The sequence below is a fragment of the Falco punctatus genome (assembly GCF_963210335.1).
Source record: "Falco punctatus genome assembly, chromosome: 17".
NCBI classification, from domain to species: domain Eukaryota; kingdom Metazoa; phylum Chordata; class Aves; order Falconiformes; family Falconidae; genus Falco; species Falco punctatus.
Window position 1 is genome coordinate 5,019,769 of NC_137597.1, and position 18,300 is coordinate 5,038,068.

The 18,300-nt window shown below is 63.2% G+C and overlaps 1 protein-coding gene across 15 annotated transcripts in view; it reads right to left on the reverse strand.

Annotated features, from left to right (window-relative positions):
* Window positions 1-18,300, reverse strand: part of PLEKHA6 (pleckstrin homology domain containing A6) — a 49,007-nt gene that overhangs the window by 20,097 nt on the left and 10,610 nt on the right. For 10 of the 15 annotated variants that reach the window (XM_080367157.1, XM_080367159.1, XM_080367149.1 and 7 more), the window contains exons 2-3: window positions 521-601; window positions 37-352 (exon numbers count right to left, since the gene is read on the reverse strand). In XM_080367157.1, coding sequence (XP_080223283.1) covers window positions 37-352; window positions 521-601 — 397 coding nt within the window. Of the gene's footprint in view, window positions 1-36; window positions 353-520; window positions 602-9,473; window positions 10,760-10,782; window positions 16,647-18,300 lie in introns of those variants that run through there. The other 5 variants (XM_080367150.1, XM_080367162.1, XM_080367151.1 and 2 more) reach the window with 3 other exon arrangements.

The window sequence follows — 18,300 nt, forward strand, 5'->3', positions numbered from 1 at the left end:
CCCAGGGGTCACCCGGCACGGCAGAGCCTCGAGTACCTGCTTGTAGAGCCAGCCGCTTTTGGTCACGGCGGCATTGGGGTTCCTCTTCATGGAATTGGAGCGCTTCCCGAAGGCGATGCCCTTGCGGGAGGAGCGCGAAGCCTGCAGAGGGGGAGAGGAGCCGCTCAGTCCCCGGGGGGATCCCCGACGCCCCGTCTCCACTGCTGCCTGCCGTGCCGCACGGCTCCGGGCACCCACCCGGCCTCCGGGGCGCTCCGGGGGCCCCTCCGACACCATGGTGTGGTTGGTGGGCTCACTGGTGATGGTCGTTGGTCGCTTGCTGCCCGCTTTGCTTGACATGTCCAAGGTTGGTCTGTGGCACAGGACAGCTGAGTCAGCAGATCTGCGTTTCTCCACCCCACAGGAGCCGTCCCCAGCACTCCCACCCCAGGCACTGGCCCCCCACGCCCCAGCCCACCTCAGTCCCCCATCGCAACCCACCCGCAGACCCTGAAACCAGGGGAGCTGGGAGCCAACCTACTTTTGCAAGTCAAGCCTTGAGGTGTCCTCAGGAACTTGTCCCGTCACTGGGTGCAGGAACGTGTTCCGCCTTTCATTGTGGCTGGAGAGACAGCGGTGGGGGGGTGGTTAGAGTCCCCCGGCCCCAGAACCCCTTTGCCTTTAGCACCCCGTTTGCTGCTCCACCAGCAGCGCTTTGCTGTCCCACACCGGCACTGGGGCTGGCTCCCCGCACCCTGCCCCCAGCATTGCCCTCCCCCGCACCCCCACTAACCCCACGCTTCAGATCCACTCAGCATATTTCACTAGCATTTCCCAGAAAGCACTTGCCTCACTGGGAGCCAAAATGAGGTCTCTGGTGGCCCAGCCCTCGTTCCTTCTGCTGGCCACATCACTTCCATTACCATGAACTCCACTCAGAAGTTGCTGCAGCAGCAGCAACAATGGCCCATCCTGGGCTGTGCCTGCAGTAATGTCCCCAACGTCACATCCCTGCCTTTGGCTTGCTGCTTTTTTAGAACCATGTGCCAAAACACCTTGAGTCAGGCTAAGAGCAGTCACCTGGCCACGAAGACCCCAAACATCAGCCGAGGACCCACCAGCGCGAGCTGCTGCAGCTGGATCAGACCCAGCTCAGCATCAGCCCCGGGCGCTGCTTTGACAATACCGGGGTGCAGCCAAAGCAGCTGCTGCCGGCCATGCGGGGCTCCCCGGAGAAGCGAGGCAGGGCTCCCGCCGGGCTTGGCTGGCAGCATTTGCAGTATCCCTGCTCCATCCCGCAGAGCCGGTGCTGCCGGGCATCCCGGCACCTCGCTGCTCCGGCTTGGGAACCCCCTCGCACGCCGCTTCCCGGGGCCCTGGCTGCTGGAGCTGCGGCAGGAGGGAAGGATGAGGTGCACCCACAGGTTCAGGGCTCCATCCTGGGACGTTTGTACCGGACCCCATCCCTGTGACATCCCTCCTTCCCAAAGCTGCCAGGCACCAGGACACGGGTGCCCCCAGTACCCGCAAAACCAACACTGCCAACAGCCCAGCGCGCTGCTGAACTTCTGCGTGTCAGCAGAACAGGGGAAGTTTGAGCAAGAAAACGCAGCTGCCAAGACCATCCCATCCACACACGCTTCACCCCGAACCTGGGCTCCAGCCAGGCTCTGGGGATATTAACCACTTTCTATCCAAAAAAGCCCTGCTGAGAGCTGCTCCCGCTCGCACATCCCACCCTGCACCCTGCCAAGGATCTGCCCACCTCCACCAGCACTCCCCTCCCTTGGGGTCACCTCAGAAACCTGGGCAATGTATATGCACCCTGCAACGAGGGGCAGCACTTGCTCCCCAACCCCCCCCGGCACTGGGCTTTACTGTGCCGCGGCTGACATGAGTTATCTGTGAAAACAGCCTGCCTGGCCCACGCTCCGACAGCGGCAAAGGAGGTTTCTGCCACCTGGGGCTGGGGCTGCTCCCGGACTATTTGCCCCTAGCAGGTGACTTTGGAGGGGTGTAAGCGGCGGTACCGGGGCAGGTCTCAGCCCCCCCCGTGATGCTGGCGCACAGGGAGGGTGCAAATGCCAAGCGAGCAGCACCCCGACCGCACCAGCCCTGGAAAGTGGGGGCTACCGAGACCTGCCAGTGTGGCTGAGCGCCAGCCGGGGTGTCCCCCCAATCCTGCCTACGACCTCCCGCCAGAGCACGTTTCTGTTCCGGTGGGCTGGACTCTCCCCCCACGCTGCCACCAAGCTCAGGACACACACCCTGCTTTGCAGCCCCCGCAGCTCCTCCTGGCACCCACCCCAGTGCCTACCCCCACCCCCAGATGTGGCGAGACCCCAGGAACAGCCAGAGAACCTCCTTAAACCACCCCTCTGGCAGCAGCTCCCTCGGCTGACCCCGCTCCAGAAACTCCCAAGTTCACATCGCCTCCCAAGCACTGCAATGCAGCAGCCACTGCCCAGACTGAGGGTCCCGCACCACCGCCAGCCCGTGGCCCCCCTCGGCTCCCACCAGCCCACCCCAAGGTCCTACCTCACCCGTCGGTCCGCCCGAAACTTCAGCATGATGCCAGGGGCCCTCCCAGCTCAGCGCCGGCTGCCAGCTCCCACCATGGCAGCGGTGGGCACAGCCAGCCCCGTGCCACCACGCTACAAGGTGACAGCACATGCCATGGGGGCAGCAGCCCCGCGTGGGCAGGGGGATGCCGGTGGCAGCCGAAGGGTCTCGCTGTCCTCTCCCAGATGTCCCAGTCCCCCAGCCCTGTTCCGATGGCATTGGCGTGCCCGGTGGCAGCGGTGACGGAGCTCCTGTGGGCTCCGGCGGCTCCGGTGCAGCCGGGGTTGGGGAGCCCCGGTGTGCGGCAGCCGGGCGATGGGAACACACGGCTCCCGCTCGCGTCCCCGCGCAGAGGAGAGGCGAAGGGCAGCGCGGCACACGCCACCTCCCCCAGCCCAGGTGCAGAGCTGGGGAGCAGCTGGCGGCAGGCGAAGGACACCAGGGGCAGGACGAGGGGCTGCAGGCCCCCCCCAGCCCGGCAGGGCAGCAGCGAGTGAAGGGCTGCTGCTTCGGAGGGGGGGGGGGGGGGGTGTCATGGTGCGGGAGGCAGCCGCGTTGAGATGAGCTCTGTCACTGCCCTGGATTCACTGGCTGCATCCCTTCCCCCTGCTTCTGTCCCCAAACCGTCCCCGTTCCCCCCTCCCCACGCCACTCTCCCTTCCCCAGGTCACACCAAGAGAAAATCCCGGGGAGCATCGACCAGCAAACAACCCAGCAGCTGCAGCTGGGAGGGGGACGGGATCCCGGGAGGCACCCAGCACCGGGGCTTCAGCACCCAAAAAATCTGGGGAGCCCTTCACACCTCAGCAGGCTACAAGCGGGGAGCCCTGGGAGCAGGATTCGGGGTGACCCACCCTCCGCCTGGGCACGGCACTTGGGAAAGCGAATGCAAATCCATCAGGGCTGCTATGATAATGCGCTGGGAGGGAGGGAAGGCAGCGCTGACATTTCAAAGAAACCTCCAAAGAAGGAAGCGGAGCACAGAAAGCCAGCTGGCCTCCATCACGCCACGTCCCCACTCCACCAGCACCCCGGGACCACCTCGGAACACAGCCTGCCTGGCCAGCCAGCCTACAGCGCTCAGCCCAGCCTCCCCCAGCCCTTGCACCATTCACCTGCTCCTCCTGAAAACAAAAAAACAGTGCCCTGAAGTTGGGGCTGTCCTGTTGGTCAGCCTGGGGTAAACTGGGTGAGCACCCGTGCCTGGCTCAGGGATGCTCCTGCTTCTCCTTGGCTGGCATAAGCAGTCCCTGCCAGGAGGATGGTGGGGAGCAACCAGGGACGGGAACCACGTCTCCAGCACGGGCAGAGGATGTGCCAAGGCAGCAGCATTACCGCTCCCAAACCAAATAAATCCACCCCTTCAGGGCACCCTGGGCTGGAGCTGCTCCCTGGGCATGGAGGAGCTGAGCGATGCCGTCGCTGCTCTCCTTGCTGGCACGCTGCCGGCCACCAGCCACGGGGCGAGACACGCACACACAGAGAAACCTGCTCACCACAACACCCGTGTGCAGCACCAGCCTCGTGCCAGCATCCACGCCACTGGCAAACCCACCAGTGCCAGCTGTCCCTGCATCCCCGCAGCAGCAGCTCACCTGCTCCTCAACCACCGCCACCCTCTGCAATGATGCAGCCAGGGGTCAAGGTCCCCCAACGGCCCTGGGGCCAAGGTCCCCCAACAGCCCTGGGGCATGTGCCAGCCCTCCACCCTGTGACAAAGCCGATGCTCACCTGGTGGCGTGGCCTCTCTGGAGGAAGGGGAGCCACCAACCAAAGCCATGAGGCCCTTTTGGGGACAGCGTGGCAGGAGCAGGAAAGGAGGAGCAGGTAGAAGCCACAGCATCCATCCACAGCTGCACCAGAGGCACAGTCCCCCCCCAGAACACTGGGGTTTCACCCCCATCACCCCAGTTCAGTGGCATGGGGAGCTGTGTCAGGATCAGGGGCTGCTCTGGGAGCCTTCAAACCAGGTTCAGCCCTGGCTCTGCCCAGAGCAGGCACCATTTCCCTTCACCAGCTGGGCTATTTTACAGTCATTAGTATCCGGGGGTGGGCAGGGACATGGCATCCTCTGGGGCTGATCAAGTGGACACACTTCAGGGCTGCAAACAGCAGCTCAGGGGCAGGGGGCTCCCCTGGACCTCCCAGGAGAGCTGCAGGGGAGAAGAGTCAGTGCTTTTCCTTGGGGTAAACATCAAAGAAAAGCTCTCTAAACCTCCTCTGGCTTTTTTATAAAGGTAAGGAGCAAGAGACAGCAATAAATGCAGTAGCTGAAGAACAAAACTCGCTCAGTGCTGCTTTTCTTCCCCTTCCCCACAGCTCCAGTTTGTTGAGAGCAGGATGACAACCCTCCTGGCTCTCCTTCCACTGCCCATGAAGGTCACAGCTTCCCAGCTCTTTCAAACCACAAACCATGGCTGGGGCACGTCCTCAAGCTGCCCCCCACCCCATTCCCTGGCACACTGCATGGGTGCCAACCCCATCACCCTGCAGCACAGGCAGGAGCAGCACTGGGTGCAACCCAGAACAGAGAAAGGCAGGAGGGGGGGCTGCTTTATAGCTGCTCTCAATTGCAGCTGAGGGTGCGAGAGAGTTAACGCCGCCCCAGCTGGGAAGGAGCAGGTGAAATGGTGACAGGAGGCAGCTATTTCCCAGCATCGGCCCACACTAGGGGCTTGGTGCACGCGGGGTGCCTGCAGCCTGCTCTGGGGAGTGGGTGCGGGGAGCCCCCCAGCACGCCTCGCCGTGGGGCAAAGCATTGGCAGGTGCCAGCAGCTGTGCTCCTGCTGGCTGTATTGGGACCCCTCCTCCTGGGAAAGGTGGGATGCACCAGAAGGGCTGGAAAAAGCCTGCTGAGGGCTGGTATGGGGGGCAGGGGTGGTCGTCTCCAAAAGTGGATAGGAAGCCCAGCTCGGCTGACTGGATGCAGCCAAGCAGCCCCCAATCCCCCCCCCCCGCCCCGTGTGTGGCAGCTGTCAGCTAATGGGAACCATTCCTGCGCCGTGGCCCTCCCCGTGGTGTCAGGGCTCCTGGCTGTTATCTGGCTGCGAGCAGGCAGGAGGGGGGGGGGGGGGGCGCAGGCTCACTGCCCAGGTGCCGGAGCCTGCCAAGCCCTAAATCCAGAGCAAAGTGGTCGGGCAGGGGGGCTACAGGGAGCCTGACCACCCCATCCCTGCTCGGGCTGCACCAGCTGGGGTACAATGCCAGAGCCGCGGGGGCTCCCCCGTGAGCTAACATCACCCCTCCAGCTCGCAGGCTGGCTGTGTGCCCCAGGCATCCAACTGCCTCGTCCTCCCACGCCCCAACCCGAATTTCAGCTCCAGCAGGCGCCTGGCCACCCCCATCGCCCCAGCCCCCGGGGGGGCTCAGCTGGGACTGGGACGGCGGGGTTACCACCACGGCTGCCGGGCTCTGCCGCCCCGGGACCGCGGCAGGCAGCAGCAGCAGGAGGGGGCAGGCAGCCAAAGCTGCCTGCAACCCCACTCCGAAGCGATAATGAAAACCCTTCGTCTGGAGGTTTTACCCCTGTTCGCAGGGTGAGCATCCAGGCGGCTCCCAAGCAAGGGGCTTGCGTGGCCACCGGCCAAACACGCCCTGTGCGTTGGCCTCCTTCCTCTGTTTTTCTAGCCCTTTCTTCACCTCTCCTCCTGAGCCACATCCCTCTCCTCTGACTGGAGCCCTTGAAAACCCTTTTCTCTCAGTTAACTGCGGAGCTCCGCACCCATGAGAAGGAACACGGGGTCACCCCATCACCCACAGCCCCCGCAACGGGGCTGGCAGAGAAAACCCACCCTCAGAGGAGCAAGTGCAAACTGTCAAGCCACATCTTGCAAGGGGAGCCCAGGGCAGGAGCAGATGCTTTATACTTAACTAATAAACCAGACCCTCCACGCCGCTGAGGCCATCCCACCCAGCGCAGGGGGTGCAGGGGGCTCAGCTCTGCCCCACAGGGCTGGCACAGCATGTGCTTGAGATGCAATAGGGGAAAAAAAAAAATATTAAATTCTGCAGGCACAGCGTGAGCAGGTCTGGCGGAGTCACTGCAGCCAGGGGACGAGTGCCAGCAGCTCGGCTGCTCTGGTGTCTCTGTGCAGGGCCGTCCCTAGCTCCGGCTCTCAGACGAGTGAGGCCCTGAGCTGCTCCATCACTGCAGCTACTTCAATCCCCGTTGGATGACTCAAGCAGGAAAAAATAAAAACTAGCCCTGCACGATCCCCATGCCCTCAGCAGGGCTGAGCTGGCCACAGGGGTGTCCTGTGCCAGCCCCAGCCTGGCCAAAAGCCCAGGCCACAACCTGGTGGGAAATGCTGCTCCCCATTTCCAAATCACCCTGGACTTGTAAGAGTGACATGCCAGCCCTGAGAGAGGGCATCGGAAGGAGGAAAGGTTGCAGGGGATGAGGAGACAAAGGTAAAGGTGGGATGGAGAGCTGCAAGAAACCCCCTGTGCCTGGCCAGGCACCGCCACGGACTCATCAGAGCCGAGCAGCAGCTCGGGAAATCCCAGCGCCCGCCGTTTTTGCAGCACCATCAGCCTCTGGGAAGAAAGCGGCTTGTGGGCACTCAAAAACCCAGACCTTGGTGTGGAGCCGCAGGCTGAGGCTTCCCTCCAGCCCACCCCCGCAGTGCTGCTCCCGGCATGGCAGGGGCCAGCAGCCGGTTCTCTTCCATCACCTCATCCCTGCCCTAATCCCGGCCCCGCCATCCAGCTGAGCCAGCGTTTCCGGCACGGCGTCCATCAGGGCTGGGGCCGGCGGCAGCGCAGCCCCTCCACGCTAACCAAACCCAGCTCCGGCCCCCTCCGGCACCGGGGCACAGCCCAGCAGCATCCGTGCCGCCAGCCCCAGTGCCCACCTGCCACGCTCCCTCCTTCCCGTCCGGCTGCTCCTGGGACGGCGCCAGGGAGGGAAATGCAAAGGTGAATGTTGCCTCCTGCCCTCGTCTGTGCCGGGTGCTGCCGTGAAGCAGCCCCAAAAGGGAAGGTGCCAAAGCAGCCCCAGGAGGGAGGGTGCCAATTCCAGCGCCCGTCCCCTCTGCCACCTCACCCCTGTGACAAACTGCACACGTCAGCCACCACCGCAGCACCCAGGCAAGGAGCACCCTGCTCAGCACCCACCACCGATGCCGGTGAGAGCCCCCCCGGGGCAAGCAGCCCCTGCCCACAGAGCTTCGCCCCGTGCACCTCGGGAGGGTTTTGGCATAAGGCTGCAGCCGGCGAGCACCGCGGCCAGGCCAGGCTTTACCGCCTGCTCCTGCCAAGCACAGGCTCGCCATCAACACTGCTGCGAGTCCTGGGGTCCCCGTGGGAGCCTTGCTGGGAAGGAAGGCAGAAAAGCCTGAGCTGGATCCAGGCGGGAAGCAGCAGGGCTGCTGTGCCGGGCTTGCCAAGCCAGGGCAAAGTCCTCGGCAAGGGCAGATGGCGGCTCCCGTGCACCCACAAGCCACACGCAACGTCACCACCGCCAGGCAGCCAGGCTGGTGCAGGACTGGCAGTGGCCCCAAGCAGGGACATCCCGGCCGGTGTCTGTGGGGAGGGAGAGTGGGAGAAGTCTTCGCTGTCCTCGCACTGCGGGATGGCCAGGAGCAGGGGGAAGCCAGGGGATTTCCAGAGAACAAAGCGGCTGCTGGCAGCCAGCGTTGCCGGCAGCGGGGAGGGCGAGTCCCCCGCTCCCGCTCCAGCTGGGGTCGGGGAAAAGCACAAAAAGCACCGGGAGTTTGTGTTTTATCTCCCTGGCAACCCCAGCTCCATCACAGGCATCGCCCACAGGGGTAGCCGGGCCAAAATGCGCTGCTGCAGGAGGTGGAGAGTTCGGGGCAGGCGCAGCGGCATCCCATATGCATTGGGGTGACATCTGGGGAGCGTCACAGCCATGCCATGGAGCAGCCCAGGACCCAAGGCAGAGCAGGTGACAGTCCGTGTCCTGGCAGCACCAAGCCCATGGCCCTGCTTTAACCATGTCGCTCCATCACCCCTTCTTGGGGACAGAGCCCAAACTCTACGTGCAGCGGGTCACCACGTTGCCCACGTCATGTTGCCCACGCAGGACAGGGCAGCCCAGAGCAGCTGGCAGCTCTCCTGTGGCATCGCTGGCCAAGCATCCTTCTCCAGCTGTGAGGTGGCCAGGGAACGGATCCCCCAGATGTAAACACAGACCGCGGGGCTCAGAAGCGGGGGGAGGCTGCTGGCACACGGAGCTGGATCGCGGCACACACCGAGAGGCACAGGGCACCAGCACAGGTGAGTGGACGAGACATCAAGAGTGTTTATCGGATCAGGACGCAATCCTTCAGCCTCTCCCCACACACCCCACAGCCTCCTACAAATCTGGAAGCGGTGTGGGGCTGCAGACCTTCCCCCTCCCTCGGCTGGGGGCTGGGGCTGCAGGGGGAGGGGGTGGCAGGGCCACAGCTCAGGGCTGGGACCCCCAGCCAGGGGGGACGGAGGTGCCTGGCCAGCCGTGACACCTCCACCAAAAGTGATCTATTAATGCAGCCTCCAAGTCACAAGCAGGACCCAGACCTAGAGGGTTTAAACCTCTTGCTAAGCTCTTTAAGAAACCGATTCCAGCAGCCAGAAATACCTGTCTGAAGCAATCGCTGGTACAAGGCATCAAAACAAACCTGGCCCCAAGCCCTCCCCAGCCAGGTCAGGTCAGGAGCACAGATTACTGGGGAAATCCTGCTGGGACAAATCCTCAGCACTTGCTTAACCCATTGCACACGACCATCACACCAGCATCCTGACAGCAATGGGTGCTGCAGTGCCCTCCCTGCCACACGCTCCGCCACTGCCAGCTGTGCCCACCACCGCACCGCCTGCCCTCGGGTCCCCAGCTGCTCTGGGGATGGCCGGGCACTGGCCACAGACAATGGCCCACGTGTGCCACGGCTGGGCTCCGTGCCCCGCACGCATGCACACACGCACGCACTCACCGGTGCCACCGCGCGTCCCCTCCGTCCACTCCGCTCGCCAAGCCGGTGGCTCTCCCACAGCCGGCTGGGGTGGATGATTTCCTTCCAAGCCCACGGAGACCGTCAGTGGTATCAATCATTAACAGCCACGGCAGCTGCCAGCAGCCTTAACCCCCTCGGCACCGCGCCGCTGCGGGACGAGCGTGGGGAGGCATCCTTTGCTCCCACTGGAAGCCCCTTTAACGGCACCACGGCACGGCAGCCCACCGCAGGCCAACCGCTCAGGGATGCAAAGGGGTTTCCAAGGGGCTCTGCATCCCCCAGGGCCCCACAGCATCATATCCCTATGCACCCCAAACCGCTCCCCCGGCAGCATGGCCCCCGGAGCAGCCCTGCATGTTCCCGTGCAGCCCCAGGGCCGCATCCTGCCTCTGCTTCCAGCCGAGGCACAAGCGGCTCAGTTCGGTGGGAGCTGCAGGGAGACTCTGCTCTCCCCCACCCTCGGGGGCAGCCAGCAGTGTTCATCCCAGGGGGCTGAGCCCCATAGCCCTCTGCCCCCCGAGGAGTGGGGAAGTGTGGCAGGGCAGGGGGCTGTTCTCCCTGGCTGCCCATGGAGGCAGGAGGCACATCCATCCCCTCCTTAGTGTAGGAGCCGGGGCAGGACAGGATCTCTCAGCTCAGGGGTCCCACAGCTCTCCCTTCATGCAGCTTTTCCAAGGAACATCAATGGCTGTAACTTTATCCGAGCGTGTTTACAACCCAGCCGTGGCTCTTGGCTCCCTTGGCCATGCCGGGGGCCGGCTCAGCTCCTGCAGCTGCCGCTCAGCCAGCACACGGTGTTGCCAGCACCCCGATGCCAGGGTCTCCTGCACGCTGCAGTACCCATGGGACTGTCCGGATCACCACCATGTGCATCCGCACCGAGAGGAGCCACGGGCACCCGGAGCTGGAGGAGGAGCACAGGGGCTGTTCCTGTGCCCGAGGTCTGGGAGGCAGATGGACAGATGTCCCCACCACCCCCCTGCCACCGGCTGCATTACCCAACCTGCGAAGGGGTTGAATGATTAACCTCCAGGCGCGCCGCTGCCAGGAGCTGGTAGAGCCCTGCTCTGCCCATGCACAGCCCCAGGGCACAACGACACTTGGGGAGCCAACCCCTATCCCCCCCAGCCCCAAGCCCATCCAGCATCACCGGTCCCCGCTGCCCCAGAAGCATCCCATGCCAGCCCAGGGCAGCCACCGCGTCTCCCTACACAGGCAGAGGGCACAGAAGGAGCTCAGTCCCCAACCTCATCCCCATCCCAGCTCCCACAGGTCTGGAGGTACTCACAGCCCGTGGTGCCCCACTGGCACCACAGCCCAGCTCCGGCTTTCGGACATGGACACGCAGCAAATTTCGCCTTCTCCAGCCCCAGCCGCGGCCCCGGGGGCATCCAGGCTGCGAGTGCTCATAAATAGCCTTGGACAAACATCTGCACGGCACCACCCCGTGCAGGCTGGAAAGCGGAGGGCTGCTTTGGGGATGGTTTTAATCATGATAGAAGACCATCAAATAGCTAAAAAACCACAGATGGGAAGGAACTGTAAATAAGTGCAGGCACAGTGGCTGATAAGACCGACCGGCAGCAGGGCTCAGCTCGGCTCCCCGTGCCCATGATGTGCGCAGCCCCTTTGCATACGGGCACGGCTGTTGAATTTCCCATTCTCCACACCCACACAGGTCACGAAACCACAAGCTCCTTGCAAACACTCTGAGTTGGGAGCACTTGGAGGGTGCAGAGCAGGATGCAGCCATGTTCTGGTGCAGGGTGCCAAAATTAAGCATCCCCCTGCTCCTGGCAGTGAGTCTCAGGGCACTGCTATTCCCACTCGCCTCCGAGCCCACCGGGACAGGGAGCAGGGTGAGCCCCAGCCTGGGCTCCATCAGCCATAGCAGGTTGTGCTGCTCCCTGCAGAGGTTCTTGATTGTATTTGTCTAAATTACCAATTTTCCGCGGTCGGATCTCCCGTGGGGTAGCTCTCACTCAAGCACTTTAGCAAACGGGTGCGCTCATACAGAGGAAAAATAAAGTCCTAAGTGCAGCATCCCAGGGTGCGGGGGGCACGACAGGGCGCGTTGCTCTGCTAACACCAATATTGCCAGCCTGTGTCACCCCGCTGCCACCGCAGGACCCTGGCAGAGCACTGCTGGCATGCTTGCTATGGGGGGTTGGGTCTGAGGAGGCTCTGAGTTAGGGGGTTGCAGCAACTCTGGCTCTGCCCCAGCTCACAAGCTTCACCATGCCGCTGCCAGCCCTCCAAGTGACTCATCGGCTGCTCTGCGCCTCGACCTCCCGCAGTCAAGTCCCAACGCATTCGGCACATTCCTGGCATAGCTGGCTGTGCCGTGCCATGCCGTGCCGGCACAGAGCCCCACACCTGCCAGAGTGGCGAGGCCAACACGCTCGAGTCTCTGCAAAGAGGCACGTGCATCCTAGGGCATCGTCATGGTCTGATGGCCATCATGGCCCAGCGTGGCCACGTGTGCCCACGGGGATTTAGCCCTGGGCAGGAGCAGCTCAGCTCTGCCTCCTGTGCTGCAGCGAAGCTGGCCCAGCTGGTAGGTTGTCATCGCGGGCAACCTGTCATTCTCCACAACCACCGTCCCAGTTGCCTTCCTTGTGCAATGCCACACATCCTTTACGTCGGCATGGGTGTGATGGCGGTATATGGGGAAACTCTCCATTTTTAGATCTGATCCTGTACCTTCACAGGCCTCAGAACAGCTTGTAACCGAGCTGTGATGCAACAACGCACACGTCTCGGTTGTGCAAGTGCATTGCACTAAATAGCTCCCAAGGACGGGGTGAGCACCAGCTCCGGGCAGCTCCGGACTGGCCGAGCCTCTCCATCCCCGCAGCCATCGGCAGCACATCCCACAGCCCTGCAGAGCAGCCCACTGCCACGGTGTGGGTGCCAACGAGTGCAATGTGCGGAGCAGCCAAAAATGCTCCCAAGTGCCAGGGAAGAGCCATCACGATGGGGATCCACCACGGGCAGGAGTCGAGCCTGGTACCCAAGGATGCCGCTGATTACTCCTGGCCCCAGCCCTGACAGACCCCAGCCCCAAAGCTGCCTGGGCACGTGCCCATACTGCTGGCCACTGTGCACAGAGTGAGGACCAAAGGTCCCCCAAACCAGGTTTGTTCTTAAGCAAACAGAGCAACCCACACACGCACAAGACCCCCCACCCCCCACCCAGACCCCAAGTACAGGCTCAGGATCAGCCTTTGCCAAGCTTGCCCCCACCTCTGGCAGCGATGCCATCCCAGGATGGGGCATCCCTGGTGGGAGGGAACCATAGTGACCCCCCCAAGCCCTGAGCTGCGCTGACACAGCCAGAGGACAGAGGCAGCGATAAATCAATGTCAGGGCTCTCTGCACCAAATCCCAGCAGTCCCATAAACCGCAGCTGACCGAGCCCTGCTGCCGAGCTCTGCACCAGGACGTGGGCGCTGGGGAGCCAAGGGCTCCTGGTGGCCCTGGGGCACCTACCCACTCCTGTCCCAACGCAGCCATCCTGGGGCACAGCCTCTGGCGGGCAGGGCAGGCTGGACGCCGTCCTGTTCTTATTAACACCCACCTGCAGGTGCTCGCCGTACCGAGTCATTAGCCTCCTCCTCCATCAGCCATTAAATAAATGCACCAGCGCAATTCCCTCGCTGCCCGCGGATGGGACAGCCCCAATTTTATTGCTGTCACCTGCCCACCACACCCTGGGGTGGCAGGGCTGTGGCTGGGGCAGACGCGTACAGCTTCCCAGTGAATCACTGGTCGATTCCAGCTTCCCAACTGCGTCCTGATTAGCGCACAAAGCCCACAGCTGCCCCAGAGGTCAGCTGCAGGGGGAAAAGCAAGGAATTTGCTGAGGGAAAAGCAGAGGGAGCTGCAAACCCTCCGCACCCACCAGACTGGACCCTCAGAGCTTCCCGGGGTGGTGCAAAGCCAGCACGGGGCCAGGGCACACCTCTGTGTCACCAAACAGCCCTTGTCTTGTTCCTCGTCCCTCTCCCCGCCGCCACCTCCACAATGGTGCAAACGCCGCGGGTGAGTTTAGTAGCACGGCGTCGGCTCTGCAGAACGAGATCTTCCCCTGAATGAAGTTTAGTCACCGTGGGATGTTTCCAATTGGAAATCAGGACAGTTCCAGGCTGAACGCATGCCAGCCTCCTTCCACTTCCCAGAAATCCCATTTGCAAGTGAGCTTCTTGCCAATTCCCCCTTCTCCCCCAGCATCACGTAAATAAACGTCGTCCCTGTCCTCCCTGCGCCCCAGCGGGGAGATGCAGCCCTCAGGCTCCGGCTGCAGCGCCTGCTGCCGTGCCCGGGGAGGGAAGCTGGTGGGATGCGAGTCACGGAGCCGGGCTGGGGCTGGAGCCAGGCCAGTCCCAGTCCCAGCCCAGCAAGGGCCCTTGGTGATGCCTTTGACAGTGGCGGCACAGCCCAGATGAGCCCGTCAGCGACGCAGCTACCCACAGCATCCCCCCGAGGATGCTCGCAGGCAGCTGGGGCTGGGGAGCTGCACTAGGGTTAGTCGAGGGGAGCAAGCGCGGTGGCTGCCCTCCGCAAGGAACTGGTTTGCTCAGCACTGGGAAAAGCCGGAGGCTTGTGCTGAGTTTCCAGAGGGCAGAGATGGGCCGATACGTGTGGGAAGAGCAGGCGGGCGCCTGAGAGGTGGGAGATCCCTTCGCCAGGTGCCTGCAGCATGGTGGCTCCTGCTTTTCTGTGGGTTTGGGTCAGGCGAGGATGCTCCGCATGCATGGAGACCAGTGTCCACAGCCCAGGCTGGCCTAGAAGTCACTAGGAATCAAGGGGACGGACAAGGGACACCTCAGCCCCTTAGGACACCAGTAAGTGGACAAAAGCCAGCCATGCACTTGACTTGCCCTGATGCATCCTCCCTCCCTACGTGTCCCTGCCCCAGCAGGATGGATCAGGCGCTGCGTGGGGACCGCAGAGGTGACATCCCAGCTGTCCCTCCATAAAAGTCCCTCCTTGTCACAAAATTAATCAGTGGCCCTGCAGCACTGGGATGGAGTGAAGGACATGCTGCCAAGGGGAGGGATCAATTTGCTCCAGACTGGAGCTGGGCTCTTCACCCACCATCGCTGGAGCAATAGGGGAGGAAGGAGCTGGAGGGTGCCAGGATCTGGCTCAGCTACAAACCCACTGCCCCGCCAGTGCTGGAGAGCAGTGGGGAGATCACTCCCATCTCCCAGGCATCCCTGCAGATGGCTGGCAGCAATGAGATGGAAACCACGGCCATCCCGTGCTGCAGACCACGGAAGACCCACAACAGCTGCCCAGCAGGGGCTGTGGTGCCCGCCACTGCCCAGTGCCGGAGCATCCTCCAGCGACTGCAGGGTGCTGGTGTCAACAACCCCCCGGCTGCTCTGAGAGATGGCTCAGCTGGAGGGTCTGGGGAGGAGGGGGCTTTTCCGGGCTCCAGGAAAGCACAAGGAGGCATGGCAGGGTACAGCAGAGGGTAACTTTAAAAAAGCCCGTCTTGAAACATGCCTTTAAACAGCAAAAAGCAGGTGATGCAGATGAGCCTCCCACCCAGGAGGAGAGGAGATTTTAAGCAGCGCTTCCAGGAGATCACAGCGTTCTTCCCCAGCCGGCTCAGCTAAGGGCAGGGATGGCAGCTCCCCTGGCTTCAGAGCCAGCCCACGGCACAGGGCACGGGCACCACCCCTGCCAACCACGAACCGCCGGGTGGGCAGCATCCCACCCGGCATCCCAGCCGGCATCCCAGCCGGCAGCCGAGCTGTGTGGAGGCACTGGGTGCCTCTGCTCCACTCCCAGCTCTGCCAGCCTTTATCTCCCTGCCACACCTTCCATTTAGCTCCCTGCAAGACGTTTAACCCCTGGGAGAGCGCAGCCGGGCGCGTGCCGTGCCCATGCCCGTGCCCATGCCCATGCCCACTCCCGGTGGGATGCGCTGCCCACCCGTGGGCTCGATTCAGATGCCTCCACCGTGCTGGTGGCCAGGGCTGCGTTCACAAGCCCCCCTCCCCACGAGCCCTCGCCCCGCCAGCGGCTCCACAGCCATCCTCCGGCAAAGCCCAACTCCCCGCTGCCCCAGTGCCGTGCCAACCCCTCCAGCATCCCCATCGCTTTTGCTTCAGCCCTTGGGGCTCTTCCTTCATTCCTGCAGTCCCCTCCTTACCCCCACCACGGGCCAAGCTGCGAGGACAGAGCACCCACGGCTGGCTCAGCCTACCTGCTCATCAGGCGCTGCCGGGGCCATGGCGCCGGCTGTGGGGAGGGCAGTGGGCTGGGTGCCAAGGCGGGGAGCTGGCGGGGAAGGGGGCGAAGAGCTGGTCACCTCCAAGAGCAGCCAGGTCCCAGCGTTGGCAGGGACAGCTCAGGGACAGCTCAGGGACAGCTCGGCTGATAAGCGAGGTCTGAAATCTGAAACTGTAGGTTGGCTCCTTCCTATATAAACAGGCGCTCGCACACAACTACACACACACCCCGTGCACGCCAGCTCTCACGCCACTCCCGCTGCTCCCGGCCACGCCAGGCACACGCCAGCCCTCTACCGGGATGGCCATGCCGCCCAGCCGGTGGCCACCACTGCACCAGCCCCCTGCCACCAGCCCTGGCACCCACTGGTACCGGCTCAAAGCAAAGCCTGACGCTGGTTTATATCGTGCTTTGAGATCTGTTTTCATTCCCTGGCCAGGTCTGCCTCCGGGCAGCGGGACTGGGCTCTGTGCTTTGGGAAGGGGGCAGGGACGTACCGGTGGGCACCAAATGGGCACCACCTGCCTGGGTGCTAGAAACAGCAATGCAAGAAAAGCAAATCGTGTGGGTTTTAACCTCATAAAACAGGTCGGAGGGACTCAGCACCACGCTGGATGAGCTGACGGGGTGCCTGAGGTCATAGGAAATGTCACTCCCCCTCACCCAGCAGTGATGGGCAGCAATGCCATGTGCGTTTTTATTATCATTGTTTTGTGCCCGTCACCATCCCTGCTGAGCACCGCACACAGCTGAGCCCCTCTGCTCCCCAGGGCCGCGGTGGCCGATAGCCAGAGCGCAGCCGTGCCGTGCCACTGTGGGACTTCCTTGTGCCAGCACCGCCATGGCCGTGCTTCCTCCAGTGGGACGAGACACACAAGAAGACAAAAGCCTGCCCTGTTTTTCCCAGTTCTCCAGGCTCACCTACAGCCCAGAACCGGGGCAACCACATACCATCGGCGAGGCTGGGCTGTGCAGATGGCTGCTTGCTTCACCCCAGCTCCAGCCCGCAGGGCGAGGGGGCTGTGTGGTGTGCCCACTCGGGGATGCAGGGCTGGTCCTGGCCATCGCCCAGGGGAAAGGGGAATCCCAAAACTCTTTGCTGGTTGGGGGTGAAGCCACTCCGTGGCACAGAGAGGGTCTTGGCGGGCACATCTGCGAGTACCTCTCCATCATGCGGCTGTACATGGCATCTCCATGCGGGGGGGCTCGGTGCTGGGAAGGGGCAGCTCATGTCTGGGGGCTGCCGGCTCTGCATGAGTGCAGCTCAGGGTTCCCTGCGCTCCTGGGGCTGGATCTGGCCCAAGAGTCTCCATCTGGGGTGCGATGAGCCCCACGGTGCTCTGAGCCAGCTCCCCACCCTGGTTGCACAAGCAGCCCTGGGGTGCTGCCGGGCTCACACAAACAATAACAGCCTGTTTACGAACAGGCAGCATGAGGCCCCGGCTGCAGGCAGGGCATCGCCCCAGCCACCTGCCTCCCGAGCCTGAGCATGGGGGGGAAGAGTGGGAGACACGTTGACCCCCAGCCCAGCTCCCCACAGCTCCCCGGGCACCCTCTGCCTATTCATTCCCCCCAAGGCAGGGCCACTAGCCACCCCCAGAGCCCCCACTGAAACACCACCGTGGTGCAGGGCAGGAGGATCCTTCCCAATGCAGCACCAGCACAGCGGGTCCGAGATGCTGACCCCCAGCATCTTGCAAAGGCACTTTGGAAAAGCAAATTTGCCTTCGGAGAGCCTGGATTGACTGGGCATGAGGGGGATGAGATGGCCTCGGGTGGGGATTTCCTCCCCAGGGCCACCCCAAAGGACTTCGGCCCCACAGTGGGTCCTCCTGCCCCACTGGGACAGCACCCACCATGTGGCCCAGCTGGACCCACCATTGTCTCCTTCCAGCAAGCCATAAATCCTCTGGGAATGAAGCAGAGACCACCAGCAAGGTCCAGTGCTCCTGCCAGCTTCGAGGGCTTCGAGGGAGAAGCTGGAGGCTCCTCCTTGGGTGTTTGAATATATCACTTCTACTTAAGCAGCTGGATGAGCCCACAGCCTTCTCCTTGGCTTAAAAATGGGGGTGTTTGCACCTTCTTTTGCTTAGAAGGGACGAGGTCAAACTTGACACACTGTTCCCAACCCCAGATTCTGCACCTTCCATTCTGCACCCCGCAGGGAAGCACGGCAGCAGCCGCGGGGGGGCTGCTTCGTGCTCCCCCCCCCTGCGCACCCAGGCGTTGGGGAACGAGCCGAGCCACGGAGGGACCCTGCACTGGTGCCCCCACCCCTGAGCGGGGAGGACTCAGCCCCCACAGTGCACCCCCACAGTGCACCCATGCCCCAGCGCCAGGACACGGAGCATCATTCCCCCGCCTCAACCCGCCTGAACCCAAGGTCCTGCTTATCTGCAGCACAAGCATGTCTGGCGATAAGCCCAGGGATAAGATAAGGCCCGGTGCAGCCTTGCTGCTGTCACAAGCCCTCCCTCCAGCACTGTGCCCCAAGGCTGAGGGGTGCTGCACCCCCCAAACACACCCCCAGCATCTCCCCCCCCAGCACACAGGCATCATC